This window comes from Phalangium opilio, unplaced genomic scaffold (genome assembly GCF_054372755.1).
Source record: "Phalangium opilio isolate 3A_F unplaced genomic scaffold, DU_Popi_V2 ptg000048l_1, whole genome shotgun sequence".
Classification (NCBI taxonomy): Eukaryota; Metazoa; Arthropoda; class Arachnida; order Opiliones; family Phalangiidae; genus Phalangium; species Phalangium opilio.
The window spans coordinates 4,145,718-4,166,902 of NW_028324170.1; the positions used below are offsets into that span (position 1 = coordinate 4,145,718).

The 21,185-nt window shown below is 35.4% G+C and overlaps 2 protein-coding genes across 3 annotated transcripts in view; one reads left to right on the forward strand and one right to left on the reverse strand.

Moving 5' to 3' along the window:
* Positions 1–9,986, forward strand: part of LOC149673804 (uncharacterized) — a 33,004-nt gene extending 23,018 nt beyond the window's left edge. For both annotated transcript variants that reach the window (XM_089839532.1, XM_089839533.1), the window contains exons 4-7: positions 377–700; positions 4,772–5,534; positions 5,615–5,836; positions 5,899–9,986. In XM_089839532.1, the coding sequence (XP_089695658.1) occupies positions 377–700; positions 4,772–5,534; positions 5,615–5,836; positions 5,899–6,623 (2,034 nt within the window). In that variant the 3' untranslated portion in view covers positions 6,624–9,986. The remainder of the gene's footprint in view (positions 1–376; positions 701–4,771; positions 5,535–5,614; positions 5,837–5,898) is intronic.
* A 419-nt stretch (positions 9,987–10,405) lies between these two features.
* LOC149673805 (ubiquitin-conjugating enzyme E2 W) lies at positions 10,406–12,261 on the reverse strand. The gene is made up of 5 exons (XM_089839544.1): positions 12,079–12,261; positions 11,713–11,804; positions 11,381–11,639; positions 11,242–11,317; positions 10,406–11,173 (listed from the first exon to the last, which is right to left on the reverse strand). Exons 1-5 carry the CDS (start codon positions 12,091–12,093, stop codon positions 11,160–11,162), a joined length of 456 nt encoding a protein of 151 aa, XP_089695670.1. The 5' UTR covers positions 12,094–12,261; the 3' UTR covers positions 10,406–11,159.
* Positions 12,262–21,185: the final 8,924 nt, after the last annotated feature.

Consider the following 21,185-nt stretch of genomic DNA (forward strand, 5'->3'; position numbering starts at 1 on the left):
ATTATTTTCTCGAGGATTCGAATTCAATTCTTGTGAATTTTTTAAGAATTCTCACTCAACTCTCGCGAGTTTTTTTAGAAATCGCACTGGAGTCGCGTGAATTTATCTTATTTTATGGAATTCGCACCAGAGTCGCGTGAATTAATCTTATTGTTATAGAATTCTCACTAGAGTCGCGTGTGCCAATCTTATTTTATAGAAATCGCACTCGAGTCTCGTGTATTAATCTTATTTTATGGAATTCGCAATAGTCGCGTGAATTAATCTTATTTTAAGGAATTCGCACTAGTCGTGTGAATTCTTGGGAATTCCGATTTCGACGTCGAAGTAATACGAATTAGTTCCTTGGCTAATTGTTTAATTTTGATTGGTGTAGGTTGACGCTCAAAGTCTGGGTGGCGAGTCGGCCCGTATTCAAACGGGGGCCGGTTGCTTTAAGAGTTTCGACCACGGCATGGCTGGCGGGTGTGTCAAGAGACGGAAGGATTCGCAGGCTCAATCGCTGCCACCCGGGGTCATTAACCCCAGCTCCAACAACCTGCTGGAAATGGCGGGCATGGGGGGACCGGAACAAGGAAACCCTCTATGTCAAGGGCACAATCCCGCCTCGCAGGCCAGAGGCATTGGGGCTGCTGACCCCGAAGGAATGAACCCCCTTAGTTGCAACATCTCTAATCATCTACAAGGGTTCCATTCTCAGGTAAACCTACCAACAATTCGACTTGTCATCGTTACTTAAGTCCATAGAAATTTTAGTGTAGCTCAGTAGGTTATAGGACCTGTTTCCCTTAAACCAACCTTAATGGTAGATTTCAGAAGCGATTGTATTTGTATATTTAGAAAGTTCCTCCGGAACTTAACAGTCTTAACTGGTGAAAGCGTCGTCTATTCATTCCTTATATCAAAGGCAAATGGAAATACAAGAAAGTGAGGTATTGGCAAAGCCGGATGCCCACTGAGGAATTTTAACTCGGTTCAAGCTCGTGCGTCCATTGAAATACATGGGCGCAGGCGTGCAAATTTTTCAGTGGGCATCCGGCTTAAGGAGAGCGTAGGCTACAATCTAGTTATTCACGTTTCCCATGAGCTAAAGAAAAATATTGCGAATACTAGCGAGAATCGTAAACATCATACTGGGCACTTTCATTTTTTATATTTGCCTTTGACTATATTGATTCGCGTAAATCTCTCTTTATTAAGTGAAGGAAAAGTATAGGGTCAAAATAGCTCGTGCATGAAAAAAAATCACGATTAATTACTATTATTATTAAGTTCACTCTAATTAAGATTTAAAATATTTTCTTGATTGAACTTAAAACAACCTTGAATCCAAAAATATCTTCGAATCAAATATTCACGTTGCATGTCGTCCATCAAGTCGATACGTTAACGAACGAAATGCAATCAAATCTATCAGCACTAATACAAATTACTAAACTTGTACTTCAAAAACACTCTAAATACTATCCACCTAAAATTAACACTAAACTACATTGAACGCTTATTACTTACTGGCTATCGCACCACCGTGAAATTTTATTACCAATCTTAAAAACAAAATAGATTCGTTTAAAATTAAATCGTCGATTTCACACTAGTTTTAATGAATGAATTAATTAATTTGAGGTGTTATTTATGTCCATATGGTTTAATTTTGAAAGAAAAGATTTGAGTCATAGCGGAAAATGTACGGGGTACGACTGAAGAACATGGGGCCAGGGGTTATGGGTATTTTTTAAGTTTAAAATGTTCTGTGAAATCAAGAAGTGATATCTAGTTTATTAGGGAGAAGGTATAAATTCGCCACCACATTTCCAGCTTTATCTCCAGTCCAAACATAGGTCCGGAGTTAATCCCCGCCTCTAAATTTCAACCAGCATCTCATCGGTTCTTGAAAACTCACGTCAGCGCGACGCGAATAACGAAAATAACGAAAATTACGTATTTTCCGACTGAGGAGAGGCGAAATAGCCCATCCTTCTTATACGTCCCCCCCTTGTATTTTGAAAGGGGGATGGGACTATGGCGCGCGAATACTTAGCCATCTTATACCTTCTCCCTAATAAACTAGATATCACTTCTTGATGAAATTTTGTAGTAAGGGCCAAAATAACTAAAAGTGAGAGAGGGGAAGGAAGTTGAAATTTAGCTATTTTAGATTTCCATAAATCCACTTTCAAAGTAAAAATTGGTTATATTGGAAATTACGAATCCACCCTAATTAAGTTTGAGTAAGATACACCGTTGATGAAGCTGGAGGATGGTTCAATTTATACGCGTCATTTTAATTTTTAAAACTCCCATCCTTTTTTGGTATTGGAACCAATGGCTCTAGGGTATATACGATCTAGAATAATTTATGAAATGCCAGAGAAAATAAGAAACGCGCGTAGGGTATTGAGTCAAGTGGAGGAAGGAAAGAAATAATCAATACTGACCGACCTCGACGGTGGTCAACCGAGGGGGACCTGACTATCGATCTGCCCTAACTTAACCGTCTCCCCATTCTTCCTAACTGAATAGACCATTCCTGGAATTATTGTAGAAGAGAAACCAACGCGCACAGGCGGAGGGGCACTCTTCAAACTCGCTAAGAGGCAACGCCAGATGGAGCCAGATTTCAATACTCGCTGTTGGCTAACCAACTCGCGCTGCCTCTTGCGATGCTTCTCGAAGCACCCCTACGCCCTGTAAAGTTCTCTTCACCCGTGTCATTAATGGAATGGTCTATAAATCCTATTTTGTTCCGAGAAATTGTCCAATTTTATTTTATTTACTCCTACCCGATATGCCGTGACCCTAAATAAATTTATTTCAGAGGGGAAAGCTACTCCATTAATATTTAGCACGATACTGAAATATAACTGAATTCCGTCGAATTTTAAGTGACTACCCCCTTGTTTTCGCATACTGTACCGTCAAAAACCCTCGTATTTATTATTATTTACGTTTGACAAAAAAGGTGACCCTTGCAGAGGGTTTTATTTTAGATTTTCACGCATTTCTACATTTTCTACGTGAACGCGTACATCTGTAAACAAATGCCTGTCTACACAATCACGCGACAAAGGTCAATTGCTCACGATTGGAAAAGAATACAAACTATTACTATATACCTTTTTCAATTTCTTCTTCTTCTCAATTTTAAAATTTCTTTCTGACTTGGCTCTATTGCTTTGCGTTTCTGAAAGAACTATTTTCTTCGCATTTTAAATTGTCTTGATGGCATGGCATGCTGATGGTTTATCTTGACTCTTTTTTCTATCATTACTTTCTAAGTAACGTAACCGCAATAAGTATGACATTGAATGAAATATGTAAATTAATTTGTGTTTACGAGTAAAACATGATTTTAGTCGGCTAAGTTCTATATTCTGTGTCATTTAAAACTACTGGCTTTAGTGAAGTTCTAGAAGCGTAAATTTATATGTTATGTTCTATAAGTACGAAACCTATATTTAGTAATGCTAGAGACTTACTGAGAGCTAGTTCGAGAACGACAACCGAGAATTGACTACACTCGGTTTTGCAGTTCATCTTCCTATTTACTAAGCCTTTGACAGCGCCTAAGCAGGCGTCGCTTTAAAAGAATATATGAAATACGTCACTTCATGACATGCTTCTCAGTAACCAGTGACAAACTTATGGAACACATCTTATGAACTTATGCTATAAATACACAGCCCCTGTAAGAGGATGAGGCTAGTGAGTAAGGTGCTAGTATCGTGGAAGTTGCCATGAACTAGGTTGCGCATCCGTGTGGACCAAACCCTATTTATCATACTTATTGTTAGTATGTTACTTTTAGTCTCTTCAATTTTAACTTAAAATTAACAAATATTAAACAAAAAAGTAAATAAAATAATAAGTGTTTGTGAAATTGTAACAGACTAACGAATTTTAAAATAATTTATAATGTAGTTACAATGATTTATCGACGACGTTTTTTGAGCTTTTGGTAACATTTTTCCTAAACCTAATTACTATTCCGACTTCTAAGCCTATTTTCAGGATTTAAAGAAAGACTTTAATTAGCCCACTTTACTATTTCTGCTATTTTTAGTCTAGTATCGTAGATTGTTAGAATAGCATGAAAATTTGAAATTGGTTATTTCTTTTTTTATAAAATATTTGGCCGTTGCGAGAAATGAATATAGTCAGGAGTATATGAACAAAGAGTGTGAAACATACTGAGTTTCTCACTCCTATTAAATGTACTCTTGCTATAATTAATTAATTTGGCATTGAAAATGTAGATTAATATGATTTAAGCCAATTTAAATTTTAGTTGGACTTAGTAGTGTGTTTGTGTGTGAAAATACTTCGTAGATGTTCTTAAGTAATGCCGTTTTATCTACTTATCTTTATTTTTCTTTCAAATTCTTCCATTGTTGTGTGTGTGCGTTTTCTCTCTCTCTATCTCTCTGTCTGTCTCCTTATTGGTTGGTTTCACTCGTATCCAATTCCTTTGTTATCTCTATCCAATGGAAACCAAGAACCCGCAGGAGAGTTCTAGTCAACCAACCAGCGACCCGGACGTCTCAACACAACCCAACGAAGAAGTTCCTAAATAGACCTTTCTTCAAACAAAAAAAAACTTTAACGACATCGAGGTATTGAAATTAAGAGTATTTAAGTATCTCGTGACACGGTACAGTATGCGACGTAATCTAAGGTTCATCGAGTTTTGGGTTGGAAAGGTTTAGGTTTTGATTGGGGGAAGGGTTTAAAGGTGGGCCTAACGGCTTTGGTCGGGATGGCCATTTTGCAGGAAGTGCGTGATTTCATCGACCAAGACGTATCTAGCCAAAGTGGCGGTGATATTCGTGCCAATATTGAAATGAAAACAATCAATCGCTGGGACGTGGGAAGTATAGAAAGTTCGGACACTTACGCCAGTTGCAATACTCACATCTTCGCCTCTCAAGGCGATCTCACCTACGACGACTCGGCCTACAACAACACCTATTACAACCATAACAACAATAACAACAATAATCAGCACCAAGCCCCCAGAAACAACGTCATCAATAACAATAATAACAATAATCGTAACAATAGTAATTTGTACGTCAACCCGCTGGACGAGCGACAACAACAACACCCTTTCGTCAACGTCCCATTATCGCCCCCGCCCATCTCCACGCCTCCTCGTTACGCCCCTTTAGCCAGCGCCAATGGATCCCCCTTACACGCGCGGAACGCCCCCAAACAAACTCTCAGTCGCGCCTCTTCCATTGACAGCGTCGTCAACGACGACGAAAAGGTCGCTAATGACGTAGGCGTTCCCCCTACCCCAGAAGCCAAAGCGCGGGCGACGCCGCAGACGTTTAGCCCATCCCCTTGGAAACCTCGTTTCCTACAAGGAATACGTTCCAAGTCCCGTTTCGACGATTCAACAGCCAATCAGAAAAGCAGTCAACAATCCTCCCTGGATTCGTTGGGCGCCTCGCCGGCGAGGACGGCTACCGACATCGTCCCAAATCCTGCCACCAAACCTAGGATAGGAATCAAGGGTCCATTCCCCAATATCGGTAAGTCTGTCGCGTATTACATCCGAATCTTTTAATTTCAATCATTAATTAGCATTAATTAGATGTTGGTTCGTTGACAGTTTCCTTGTTGACGAAAAGCGGGAGTAAAAGTTCCTTACACAACGAGCCGACGACGAACGCCGATGGATCTCCTCGGGTCAACCTAAGCCCCGAAACTGGAAAGAAAAAGTCCATCTTAAAGAAAGGAGAAAGTTACCGGGAAGAAACGGAGAAATTAATAGCGGACATCGCCACCGACGATAAGATTCAACCGGGTGACTCTTCCTTGCAGCCTGCCACTGGTACGTTTTTCTTACTCGTGCTGATATTTAAATCGAAACTGATACAAAGTTTCGTATTTTAGTCATCGGTCGCGTCAGTCCAATTACAATCCATTCCCAGCCTTCGCCGTTAGTCTCGGCCTCTCCAATCATAGGAGCCCGTCAACCGTTAAAAGCCATAGGTCCCAAAACGGGTCCCAAACCACAAGCTCAGCCTATTAAATTTGTCGGATTGGAGCAACCCCGACCTTCGACCCCCGCCCTTTCGCGTCGGAGTCCCGTTTTCGGTTCCAGCGCCACTGAACCGGGAAAGTCCGTGGGTAGCGCCTTGGCTCAAATGGTCGGGTTCGCCTCGGCGCTTCAGCGGGCCTCTAGTCCTCAACCTCCCGTTGGAAACTTAATCGAGATGACGGCCGTTTCCCCCGAGAAGGTCACCACGGAACATCAACGACCTTTGACGCGCGGTTACGCTCGTGACGAATCGAGCGAAACGTCTAGTTCGACCAAATCACGCGCCAATGTCAAGTGCGTGAACGCCACGTGCTCCTACAATCGGGTCGCCCACGAATCGGGGTGCGGAACGACTTTCGTCTGCTTGTGCGGGGAGCGAATGGAATTAGATAGCCAATCGTCGGCCCCCGTCGTTCGACCCAGTGATTTCGGCAATAAAGAAAGGGAACTGTCCTCGCGTGAGGACGAGGACGGCAAAGATTCGCCTTCACCTACTGAGGAAACAAAACTACTCGCCGCCGAGAATACGGAACCGACGCGACAAGAAACCAAAGACGTCGCGTCCATCTTGACTTAAAAGGTAAGAGTGACGTCATAATTAAGTGTACAAAGTGTGAAACTTAACCGCCAACTGCCCCGAGGAAAGAGAATTCAAAACGGTGCCATTTTGTTTTTCTTTCGGGAATCTCGAGACTCCGAAATGGTTGACCTTTAACCCGGGAATAACATAATATAAAATAATATAAATTGAAAAACTAATTCATAAATTAAATGGAAATATTAAAATTTCAATCGTGATCCTCATTTTTTAATTTTTTTTAATTATAAATTTAACCATAAAACACGTTGGCAGCTATACGTTAATAAAAAGAATAAAATAAACATGCAGGGGTTTATTAAAAACACTCGTTATAAAACTGTTGTATAAATTTATAGCTGTGCTGTGGTAAGGTACAGTGATATTTATCTATCAACTTTTGCGCGACCAAAGAAACAACGATTTTCAAAGCTAAAAAATGTTACAGTTACAGTTAGACGCGTTTATTTGGAACTGAGACTTTTGGTCTTAAAAGTTTAAACAAGCTCAATTATTTCAAAGAATTGTTAAAAACCCTTCCCCCGGCTAAAAAAGGATTATAGATTTCATAGAAACCCTTAAAAACTAATTAATAATAAGGATTTGGTGATATTAAGTCCTTAAAATATGGCGTTTCTAATTTTCGTACAAGCTAAGGCTTAGGTTTATTTAAAACTAATAGAAGACATTTTTCACCGAATTCTTCATTGATGATGAAATTTGAGGTTAAGAAAAATCACGTTAGGCCTAAAAATAATCGTACTTAATGTTTAGAATGAAATTAGGCTTAATATTTCATCAAAAAAATGACTCGTCATGTAATGTCGTCTGCTAATGGCAAGGCTTAGCTTATTAGTCTCAACGGCTTCAAATCTTGAAGAAATAAAATGAAAAATCAACGTTTAATATTTCGATACCTCCCCTTACCCCTCTTCATGCTTCAAATTAAATTTCAAAATCAAAGATTATTGTTATTTATTAATATTTATTTAATTATTGCCAACCTCCAGTCACGAGAAGATAATTTATTTTTATATCATGAAAGAAATTAAATTTAACTATTTCTATGAATTTATTTTCAATTAATTCCCAGAGTGATGTTTCTAAGGAGAAGGTTTAAAAATAGAGGCGCGAAAATTTTGCAAAGTGGCCTACCCGTTAAGTGACGTCATGATGTATTTTAACCTATCGCACCCCTTTCTTCAATTTTTTTTTATTCGTATTCCAAAGATATTTTAAAATTAAAAGTTATATGTGTTCCAATATTAAATTTAGTTAAGTTGATTAAAAATAAATTATCGAGCTTTAAAATCATGGGAATAGTTTGATTTGTATGATTATTTTTTATAAATTTTATAAACAAAAACAATTATTGAGTTTGAACAATTTTTGCTACGAATTTTTGCTCACTGTTTAATTAAATTAAGTTTAATTCTATTCCAGGTTATTATTACAATCAATATAATAAATATTTTTTGAGTGCCTGAATTTATATATATATATATAAAAATAAACATAATGCTCACTGTGGAAGAGAGATAAACATACAAACAAACAAACATTCAACCTGCACAATAATCATATTTATTAATTTGTTACTATATTTCATAATATTCGTAAAAATATTACAATTTTTTTTTATTCAAACGTTTTCTTCCGGTAAAAATTGTGATCCCAATTTCTTAAATAATTGGATTTTGTTCAATTGGTAAAAAAATTAAAAATAAGCCATTAATAAATAAGCTTGTAAAAAAAAAACTAATCACATGGTTAAAAATAATTAACTTTTTGCCACAAAAATGCCCTCCAATTTTAAATAATTAGGTTTAAAAATTGATTTAAAAATAATCTAGAAACCAAATAAATTAATTATAATATTGATATTAATCCGAAATTTCAAATTAAAATTGATTATAAATGGTTAATTAATACGCTACCAAAATAGTTCATGGAACGAATTTGTATGAATGAAAAGAAATTAGTATATTCAGGGACATAAATCAAATTTGTTCTCAAATATTGTTTATAGATAAATATAAGTTTAATAGCAATTATTAAAAATGTTAATTGAGGAAGGGGGTGCGACTGGAATGTAATTAAAATAATTAATAATTAAATAGAAAAATAAAATCGCGAAGAATGTATTTGAATATATTTTGGTGGCGTATTATTCCTTTAAAATCAATATAAAAAGTAAATATTTAAAATTTGTCAAATCGTAGGGAAAAATATAGATTGAAAATTAAAAACTAATTAAAAAAAGATCCCCCAAAAATTATAGTAAAAAAAAAAATTACACTTTTTTCGTAAACTTTTTAATTTAAAAAAGAAAAAAAAAATAGATCATTGTAGATAAAAATTAATAAAATTATTATAGATAAACAAACATGAAAAATAGCGTAAGTATTGTATAAAAAATCTAAAAAATATAATGTGACTAAACATATAAATATAAAAAAAATCATCCTTAACTAAAAGAATTAAAAACAGGCATTGTAAAAATAATTACGCAAAATTATTATTAATAATTATTTGTTTACGTTAATCTTTAAAATTTTAATTTAAATTCCAAAAATTAAAAATTACATACTAAAAGGTTAAATAAATTTAATAATGGTTCATTAAAAATTTTAATTAAATTGTACATAAATTAAAAAGTAAATATATATATATGAAAGTTGTACCTATGATAATTATATTTACCTTTTTAGAAAAGAAAAGAAACAAATTTTTATTTACGTTTTCGCCATATTTTGTAAGAAAATTATTATAAAATTAGTAGCGGACGGACGAATGAAACAATAGTGAAAGAAATTATGGATAAAAAGGGGGTCGAAAGATATATGCATTATTGTGAAATAAAATTACCAAAAAAAAAACCAAAAATTTTATAGAACACTTTCTTATCAAAACAAATTATGAAAAAAAAAATTAACCAAAAAAATAATAAAACGTTGTGTAGGACATTTGTTGGTGCTTCAAAGGCGAGAACTAATATTTTGGCTTGGTCAAAAAATAAATTAAAAAAAAAGTATAACAAAAAACAAAAAAAAAAACAGAAAAGCTCAAAAAAAAAATTTAATTAAATTAAAATGTTCTTTTCTAATATTGACAGACAAACAAAAATATAAGTAAACTCCCCGCCCCCAAAACTATGTAACAATGTTTTTAATTACAATTTCATTATTTTAAATGGGGGAAAATAATTATTTAAAAGCAAGATTAATACCGACAACATTTTTCTGAGAAAAATAATTCCACAGTCACATCCCTGAAAAAAAAAGAATACTTTGCAATTTCATTATATGTATATTGTAATACTATTAAAAATATCTAGTCTTCGCAAAGAAGTTACTAAAAATATATTACAGCTTGGTAATTTGAAAGACAAAGGCTTAACGTATTGTTTTGGTCACGAGGCACTACGGTAGCGTCGTCTGCTAAGAATTAATTGTTCAAACTGAAAAGGTACATCGTCGAGCTTCCACAACTTGGACAAGTAAGTTTTAAAGCGAAAATCAAAGAGATTCATCGAAATAGAGTCATATTAACCTTTTTTTCCGGATACGTAAGAAATGGTAAGTGAAGAAATTTGAAATATACTGATTTAATTTTATCCAAGGCTTAGGTAGTAAAACAAACTCCAAAGTTCTTAAGCCTAATTGTCAGTTTGAGTCGGGTCAACTTTGCTGTCAGTTAGGCTTAAGTAATGATAACTTGTTAAAGGAAATTCTTTAATCATAGGCTTACAATTAAATTAATTAAACGAAACTAGAGAAATGTAGATTTGTAAATAAATTTTATTTATCAGCTAGATTAATTTGTAGTTCCATTACACCTATTTACAATGGAATGCAAAATGTTTCGCATCGCAATTTCAAATGTTCTTAAAACACTGGTATGGTAGACAAATTATAAGGAATTCTTTTTTTTTTTTATATTTACACAAAAACGTCAGAAAAAAATGTCATGCCCTTGTTTGATTTATACACTACCAAATCTATTATACAAATGAACAGAATAATTTTTTTTTAACATTACAATTGTTCTAATGTTAAAAAATTTTAAACAGAAACTTAAATTCAATACGTAATAATTAATAATTAACAATTAAAGTCACAGAAAAGAAAAATAACTTAAAAATTAATTTTCAACTACTTGATTTAGAAAATTCGCGTCACTAAGTATTGCTCAAAGTTTTTTTTATTTAGATGTAATTCTCGCGCCATTTTTTAATTTCTTCGTTAACTACTTCTGGCCAAGGTAGTTAGTTAGTTAATTATTTAAAGTACGTTATCCATGAAAAATACTTATTTCATAAATAATTTAAATAATATTTAATTGCATTTAAGGAATATCTTTCTTAATTAAGTTGCATGAAGAGCTAATTTCACTTTATCGGGCCAATTATATTTTTGTTTTTATTTCCAAATGAAATATTTATATTTTATAAGTTGTCTAAAAAGCTGGGGGCAATCAATAAATAACGAATGTCTGAAGCTTTTAGTTTTAATCAAAGACTAATTTGATCTTAGGTCAGACACTTTCATCTGAAATTTTCAAACAAACAAACAAATTAATTAATTAATTATACTATTATTAAACGTGATAATCTTACCATGATACCACCATTTTGTTTTCTTGGGATTTTTACTACAAGTCTTGACGTATAAAGAGTTATCGGGAGGTCGTTTCTATAAAATGTGTTTCAAAGCATTAATGAAAGAAGTTACCATGGTTGGTGTGAAAGTTCTTACTTTTTCTTTACAACTGGACAGCATGGACACTATACTAAGGCAAACGGATTGAACAGAGAGAGCGGGAGACCAATCTTCCGTTAAAATAGATAGGCAAATATGGCCATTGCTATAAACATGAGGATGTACGGGGATATTTGGTCCTATGAATGTAACTTCTGGTGAATCAAAAGGATATTTCGGCGTAAATTTGAAAAGCAATTGGAACTTCTCTCCTTCGTACAATGTTCCAGATGCCCCTTCCATATCTACAATCCATCTAACGAAAATGTTATTTAATAGTATATTCCATAGGTCAGGGTTAACACTTAAGGGTTCCAAAAGTAACTTACTGCGTAAGATTAGGGCCAATATTTGCAGGATTTACGCTAACTCCAGGTGGGGGCTCTTTTTGGATGGATAATAGTTCCTTTTGCAATCGTTTCTGCTCATTATAAAGAAGAGAAGGGCTTAAACATTAACAAAAGTAGGCCAAATAGACTAATTTCATAAGTTCTAATGTTAATGTCAACAAAGGCTTAAGTTAAAAAAGACTTTTCTCCAACCAATTTAATAGTCAAAATTAGTAGTTATCTAAAATATAGTTAATTGCATTTAAAACTTGATATATATTTAATTCACGGCTAAATTATTTGGTAATTAAATTTTGGCATAGTTTCTGAACGATCTTGTATTCACAAAAATAGAAATATTTTCACCTGCATCGAGGCCATTTTGATTTTTTTATAGAAATAGAAGTGCCATTCAGGGTTGGAAATAAGAAAGGTTTACAAGTCCAAAACTACTTTATTAATTGCTCTGACCAGTTTATTTATTCCAAAACTTAGGGTCACTGGTCCCAAGGACCACCTAATTAATTGGAAAAATAGACGGTGGGACCAGTTTATTAATTCCGGGTTCCTTAAAGAATTTTTCTAGCTCACTTATTTTCTACCAATTCTACTCCTATGTAGTTAGTACTCCTTGGCTACAACTTCCCTACTAAAGCATAGTTCACTCGATCACGCGCAACACGACGCTAGCTGCTCGCGCTATAGAGTAATTTCTTTCCCATATACGGCAACGTCATAACCCTCTATCTCTTACCTTAGTGATATCCCCCCTCCCCTTCCCTTCCGGGGGCAAATAGTATTCTCTAGTACAAAGTTGCCCCTAACGTAGGGGATACACAGTTCACTCCCCCTCTCAACCGAAATTACTCTATAGAAGCCCGTTCAAAGAATTCGATTTACATTACATCATAAGTTTATAAGATATGTTCCATATGAACATATCTTATAAACTTATGATTACATGTTTAAGCACAACTTTTGAAGATTATTCAAAGGAACCCAAAATTAACATTAAGTTCTATGGGAGGAGGTAGCTTTTTTGGCCAGATCCTTTGTCCTATACATCCGAATAACATGAAATTTTAATGAGATGTGTGTTTTGGCGTGTTTTATTATGCTAAAGAGGGTCCAAGCTTCTAGAGTGGATAGTTTTTCTTATAAAAATTATTTTCCAAAGTCAAAATGATGACTTCAGTGCTAAGACTGAATATATCTTCGGATGATCGGATCTACTGGTCCCAATGTCCGAAAATTTTAATGAGAGGTGTGTTACAATCTATTCTATTATACTAAAAAGGATTCAAGGTTTTAGAATGAATAAATTTTTAATAAAAATTAATTTCTAACGTCAAAATTATAAATTCAGTATTTAATCCACAATATCGTTGGATTAAATGGTCCAGTAGCGTCGCTAGGGTTTGAAATTGGGGGGGGGGGCTAAATTTGGGCAAACTAGTTATTATAAGAACTTAATAAAAAATTGCATAATGGGGTCATGGGATAATGTGTAGACCTTTAAAACTATCCGTAAATTTGTGTCAAGTTGTCAACTTGAAATTAATCGTATTTTAAAGATATACGGAACCAATTGGCCATATGTCTAATCAGCGCCACTAGCGGATGGTCTGAAAACTACTCCCATAGAGTCTAGGTATATTTAAGCGGGTTTGCAGAATTTCCACCAAGTGGCTCGAACGCCGCGCCATCTGACGGAAATTCTGCAAACCCGCTTAAATATACCTAGACTCTATGGGAGTAGTTTTCAGACCATCCGCTAGTGGCGCTGATTAGACATATGGCCAATTATGAAGGATTTTCCCTCGTTTTAATATTATATTTAGTTTTGGTTAGCTTTTAGTCCACACTAATGGGACTCCCTTCGAAAGAACAGGAAACATACTTGTCTCCACCTTTGTTTTTCTCTTCAAAATTTTATATTGAAATTCATCTCTGCAGAGATGAAACTTAACGAATCTATCATTATAATTTTTTATATATTGCTACAGAATTTTAGGTTGCTAACAGCAATTTTTTGGTAGGGTTTACGGATTATTTTGGGGGGGCTAAGTTTGGAATTTGGGGGGGCTAGAGACGCCACTGAAATGGTCCAAATGTCCTGAAATGAGAGGTGTGCCACAATATATTCTATTCTATTAAAAAGATTCAAGCATTTAGAGTCGATAGATTTTTTTTTAATAAAAGTTAATTTCCAATGTCAAAATTGAAAATTCAGTATTCAATCCACAATATCTTTGGATCTAATGGTCCAAATGTAATGAAACTAATGAGAGGTGTGTTACAATATATTGTCTCAGAAGTATATAATACTTCTCTTCGAGAATTTTAAAATATACTTTATTTATTTATTTATTGAAATGAATGACTGCCCGCAAAGTCAACAATGTGACGCGTAAATGGGCATCGTACATAGTTACAATAGACCTTTTCGCAAATTTATGCGCGCATGCGCTTGTCGTGCGCCGTGGATAAAATAGCAGACGACGCCATCGGCCTACGGAGAAATAGCTGGGACTGTAGGTAACGGAGTGAATTTGAAGCTAAACTATGATAAACTCAAAATATTGGAACTTAAATAAGTTTGTAAAAATATGGGAATTATATTTAAATCCTACTGTAGAGAACACATGCACATTGAAGCTTAAAAAATTATAATATCGAAAATATTTCCCTTAATGACCAAGGCTTAGTGTCGGCTTCATAAATAATGTCGGTATCCAAGCAGGGCCGGGCAAAACCACGAGAGCGACCCCTCAAAAAAAGAGCGCTTTCCCCGCGAGGGCCGCCGATTCCCGACCGGGGTCCGATACCCACTAACGAAATGCATGTTATCTCCGTCTTTGGTGTTCCAACATTTTCGTTTTATAACTCGTTCTCCTTTTCACAACAATTCTGTGAAATTTAATTTCCACTGTTTTACCATCCCTCTTTACTTTATACGACTGATTCTTGCATCCCACCCACTACCACAACACAGCATCCAGGCATAGTGCAAAGGCTTAAGAATCATATGAAAAAAAAATAATTGAACAATGCTACAAAATTGAACTAAAAAACCACTGGCTTAAATGAATTTTATTCCACTTTTTCTCCAAATTTCTAAGAAAAAAAATCAAGAAAATGTGTCGAAAATGATCAGATTTAATGGCAAAGTTGATGCCTCTAAAATAATGAGGAAATACGCGGAGGCTAAGACCGTAGTCTGCTATTTTATCCACGTTGTTACTAACACGCATGCGCCTCGCATTTTCCCCCACTTTTACCCTCCGACATGCGAAAAGGGCTATTGTCAAGGAGAAAAAAAAATTGGGGGTAAATGTAAAAATAAGAAAAAATTAACACGCAAGTAATCAAGAGCAATAAATACAATAGCATAGGGCACAAAATAACAGAACACGAGATTAAGGCAGACCATGTTTAAAATTATTTTAGGAATTAATATCAGTTATATTTATTTAATTATTTAAGATAAACTTCTTTCTATGTAATGACACAAGTGAGAGTTTATATAGAACGAGTAATGAAGATTGCATCTGAATCGAAACACGACACGCATATAAAGTTAATATAAAGCCAGTAGGATGATAAGATCTCTTACAAAACGATAACATTTTCTTTTTGCAGAATATTAAATGGAAATATTTTAAATATTTTTTTCGATTTACATATTCTCAACCCTGCATAAGCTTTCAGTAATAATACTTCTCAAGTAAGAAAAAGTACATTAAAGTATTTTTAGCCACATCGTATGACGTACATCTACGGTGAGGCTCTTAGATTGACCTGCCCTGTTGTTGTTGTCCCCGTCGTCGTCCCCGTCGTGCCAGTATCAGGGAGGAGCAATGTAGGACAACATTCCTCCTCCCTGCCAGTATACCCACCTTTGGCTGTATAAAAGTTTTCGTTAGTCGTTGAAGGGAAAGTGAAAGGGAGAGAATTGTGGTGAGGTGAAATTTTTCGTTCGTCTACTTATGAAGGGAAGCTATATATATACTCTCCCTTTAAAATTCGTCTCACCCGTCGTCGCCGTTCACAATACGATTTCACGCTTTCAATACCGCTCCCCTATTTCAACATTGAAAGAAATCGAGGGGAATTTATATAATCTAGGCAAGGAAAATATATGCTGATGTTATTTTTGGAATGGTCTTAAGTCACCGGGATATTACAATTATTGAGTGTTTTACCGAATTCTTTAAGACTCGATGTATGCGTAGGCATAAGTTGTAAATTAAAAGTTTCTGAACGTGTATTAATTGAACGTTAAGTACGTAATCATTTTAGCACTGTTAAAGGTAACTTGATCATCGAGGGGATAATCACTAAAACTTTCTGTTATTCTATTAAGGGTTACTACTTGTGTGTAATCAGTTTAGCAATGTTAAGGGTAGCGCATCGAGGGACTACTAACTCTAGTTTTCTCTTGGCGTCGAACTATTACAATTATAACATAAGTAATTTTATTGAATAAGGATTACTGGTAATCATTTTAGCACAGTTAAAAGTAGCGCATCGAGGGGTTATTCACGTAAATTTTATGTACGATGTGGCTACTATTATGAGCCCAGCCCTTGGCCCATCTTGTTTAACTTTTGTTTATTAGAAATTTTGTTTAATCAAATCTTTCGTGTTCAAGCATTATTATTTGCCGGTTCAAGCAAATTAATGAATATTTCTGTTTAGTTCTATCTGACTGACAAACTGACTGATAATCAACGCCCAGTCCAAACTGCTTGCCCTAGAAGGCTGAAAATTTGCAGGAACGTTACTCATAAGTAGTAGGCGCGTACCAAGAAAGATTTTTCCAATCCGCCGCCATCTTAATAAATGGCGCCCCGAAATATAAAAAATCTTCTCTATGCAACAAAGTCCGCGCGTTTCAACCGATTTCGCAAATATTTAGTACTCTGGTTTCCTTTGACCTATAGACGGGCTGAATGGTCTTTTGGTTTCGATTTGTTGCCATCTTTTTAAATGGCGGCCAGTAATTTAAAAACCCTTCTTTATGGAATAATGTCCGCGTGAAAAGTAATAAAAATGTCCCGACGGGCTGACGGGCAACGCCGAGTGCCTTCGCTCCTAGGGTGCTACAAAAATATTAGTCATCAGTAAAATCTACCCATTCTTTATATCATTTTGATGGAAGTTCTTATTACACGCGAGCGACGCCGCGGGTAACAGCTAGTTTATTATAATTACAGATGTTCGGTATTGATTCAAACGTTCCTGGCAATTCCGGCGTTACTCTATTCCTTGCCGCCATATTGGTATTTCTTTCTAAGCTATAAATGTTTATGTTTTGAGGCATACCAAGTACAATATACGAGGGGTCCGACTATACCAAAAAAAAGCGTACGGAATTTCGGGATTTATTCTTGATTTCGCCTAAGATTTCGGAATTTCCTCTTTGATTTCGTAATTTATTGATTACTTCAAAGATATCGCGAGAAGCGTGCGGGATTTCGTGTAAATGTCGGACCCCTCGACAATGTATAATTTAATAGTGAGATTGAAGTAGTTTATAGTGTCACCGAGGGGCTAAACACTCGCGCATTCTGGCCTCAGTGTAGAAAAGCGCTACGGACTGAAACAATGGTTGGGTAGTTATTTTTGTTTATTAATTGGTCTTAGTTCCGAGGTAATTATTTAGCAACTCTGGGTTATCTAAACAAATAATTTAATACGAAGTTATAACAAGACGACCCAAGGGCTGGGCTCGTAAGAGTAGTCTCATCGTACCGTACTTCGACGCGCATCTTTAACAGTGGTAAAACATGGTACCTGTAAAGAAAATCAGAGTGAATAGCACATCGATACTCTAACAAAAAATTAATCCTTATTTCAATAAATTTACTTACGTTATAAGTGTAATATCCGGGGCCACAAGCTAGCACTTTCTTTTAAAATTCTTCTCGATTTGTGGAGAAATAGACGTGTTTTGGGAACGTTCCCCTTTCGCTAGCTCGATAGAGAAGCTCTCCAGGATTACAGATTAACAAAGCTTGTTTTACAAACACGAAGGTGCATTTTTGTTACAATTAAGGGTTGGTCGCTTTAGAAATTGAAAGCTCAAGGTTTTTACTTCTGTTATTTTTGTATTCAGGGTTGGGTGGTTTTTTAATCTTTTTACTATTGTTCACTTGCACTTACATATTTCTTTTATACGCTTAATCTATACATGGTTAATAATATTTACGCAATTTTAATTTTAACAATTAACTGATTCCATAAAAACGCGCAAATTACTTTCCTAATTTTTCAACACTCAGTGACTTTACGCGCTTCCTATCTGGACGCAAAAGCGTAATGCTACGTTTTGCCACCAAATACCCTGGTTTTCCGTCCTAACAACCTCGTTTTCCACCGTAAGATATTAGCGTGGAAAAACAGAGGAAATTCTAAGCCGATTAAAATTTGTTAATAATAGAAATTTTCTTATTATTTTCAGTACCTGGACTCAACACTCGGAAGTTACGCGTTTATAAAAATATTCTTATTATTTTCATTATTAATATTTTTAATACAATCTAATGTATCAATGAAATAAATTTCAAAATAAAAACTTGCATTAAAAATTATTAAATATTATTTGATAAAATTATTTCTATTTGTAAGCTTATTAATTATAGCATAAGTTTATAATGCCGCGACAGAAATTTCAAAATTTTCTCTCTTCGGATCTTAGCGCTATACGAGTTCTGATGTCACAGTAGCCTGCTGAAGATGCCCGGTTGTAACCCGTATTTGTGTACTTAGAGGCATGATAAACTTATGATTAAAGTTATGGCGTGAAATGATAAAAAGAATAAAAGACTTTAACCAAAGTATTTTAATTACAAATTTTTATTAAATCCGAATGTATCAAATGGAATAGATTTCGAAATAAAGTATTGAATTAATATTCATAAGTCTGCCTGATAAATTTATTTTTACTTGTAAACTTACTAATTATATTTAGTGACTAAGGTATAGAAACGTGCTTCATACCTCTGAATTAGAGCATGATTAAAATGCTTTCCCAACATGGTAGAGCCGTGAGTCGAGTATGTTGACGTGAGACACGTGACACACTCTTAATAAACAGTCAGAATAACTGACTTTATCCAATGAATATTTTGAATACAGTATCAAAGTTATAATGAATGATTTTATTCGAAGTGCATTGGACTGAAGCGTGACATAGCAGCCACTCAAAACTAATGCTTATAGTATTTACTTTAGCTAGTGCTGGTTACATAAAAGTGTATGTGTGATAGTGAACGGATTAATCAAGCCCGGTCACGTGACCTACGACGTAAAATCACGTGGCCCATGACGTCAGATCACGTGACCTATGACGCCAGATCACATGACCTATGACGTAAAAATCACGTGACCTATGACGTCAAATCACGTGACCCATGACGTCAGATCACGTGACCTATGACGTCAGATAACGTGAACTATGACGTAAAAATCACGTGACCTATGACGTCAAATCACATGACCCATGACGTCAGATCACGTGACCTATGACGTCAGATAACGTAACCTATGACGTCAAATCACGTGGCCTATGACGTCAGATAACGTGACCTATGACGTCAGATAACGTGACCTATGACGTCAGATAACGTGACCTATGACGTCAAATCACGTGACCTTTGATCACGTGATCTATGACGTCAGATAACGTGACCTATGACGTCAAATCACGTGACCTTTGATCACGTGATCTATGACGTCAGATCACGTGACCTATGACGTCAAATCACGTGACCTTTGATCACGTGATCTATGACGTCAAATCACGTGACCTTTGATCACGTGATCTATGACGTCAGATCACGTGACCTATGACGTCAAATCACGTGACCTTTGATCACGTGATCTATGACGTCAGATCACGTGACCTATGACGTCACCGAGGTAATTGACTTGTGACGTCACGACAGATGTTAATGGTAATAGGTAATGATTGTCCATTCAGTTAGGCCTAGCGTTTATTCATTTAGGCCTAGCGTTCATTCATTTATGCCTAGTGGTGTTCAGCTATTTGGATTTCGTGCCTGGGATATGGCGCACCCGAGTCCGCGCATAGGCGCTTTTAGCGCCCCCGAGTCCGCGCATAGGCGCTTTTAGCGCCCCCGACGTTGGAAATTGACTTAGTTCGAAGCTACGAGTCACCCGGTTCATTCGTTGCCTGGAAGCGGTCGAGGAAAGTAGCTTGGAAAACCTTTCTCGCTCAGCTGATCCTTACGGGTCAGTCGGTTCATTCGTTGCCTGGAAACCGTCAGGAAAGTCGCTTGGGAAAACCTTTCTCTCGCACAGCTGATCGTGATCCCGGCTTTTGAGGTCGATTCTTGATAGATCCGCCATTTCGCTGATCGTTTTTGCCGAGGACGCAAGCCGAATTTGAAGCTCTTCAACATACTTGGCGTCCATTGCTTCGCCTCGTGGTGCTTAAACAGTCAGTAAGCCTAACCTTTCCAATAATTCAAACTCATCTAGCTCCCCTTAAATTATTTATTTTATTTCAAGTATTTAAATTAACTAGGTAGTGTTAATTGTTAGTGAATTTTATTTATTTATTAAAAATCAAGTACCATAAATAAAATTTTACAACGAGATATTGGACAAGAGAGAATCCCTTAATAATTAACTTAGGGGCTATTATTTAAATATATTAAACGGGCTACGTAATTAATTTAGAATTTTAGATATAACGCGACAGAGTTTTGGAAATCAGGTCCTGCCGAGAGAATTTTAAAACACGAGGACCCTAAGCCTAAATTAAGCCGTGTCTTATTAAACTCTAGTTATTTTACGGATACTGTCTGTGGAAATAGTTTTAAAATAAATGGAAGGTTTTCCTAAAATTAGTTTAGAGGCTACTATTAATTAATTTAGAGCTAAAGCGAAAGATTTTTCGAAAATCAAGTCCCGCAGAGATAGTTTTAAGACACGTGGACGTTTTCCCTAAGCCTAAGTTCAGCCTTGTCCAATTTCAACTCAAGTTTTTGTTTATATGGGAAAAGTTTTAAATAAATGGCAGGTTTCCTAAAATTAGCGAAGATATTTAAAATTATTATTTCATTAAAAGGGCAAGCAATTTAGTTTAAATAAATGTCAGGTTTTCCTAAAATTAAGGGGATATTTTAAATTAATTTCATTATTAAGCTACGTAATTTAAAAATAAATGGCGAGTTTTTTCTGAAATTGGTTTAGGGGACGTTTTAAATTATTTTCATTATTACGTTACATAATTTAATTTTAAATAAAGGGCTGGTTTTCTTAAAATTATTTTCTATTAAATTTTGAGAAATAATTAGCTAGCGAGAGTATTTAATTCAGGGTGGAAGTCACGGTAGTCAAATCTTTCTTTGATTTAGGGTGACAATTAGTTGGTGTAGTTCGTCTCGGTTTGTCAATTTGGTAGCCAGTTTTTTTAATTAAGGACACCCTCTTCTTAAATT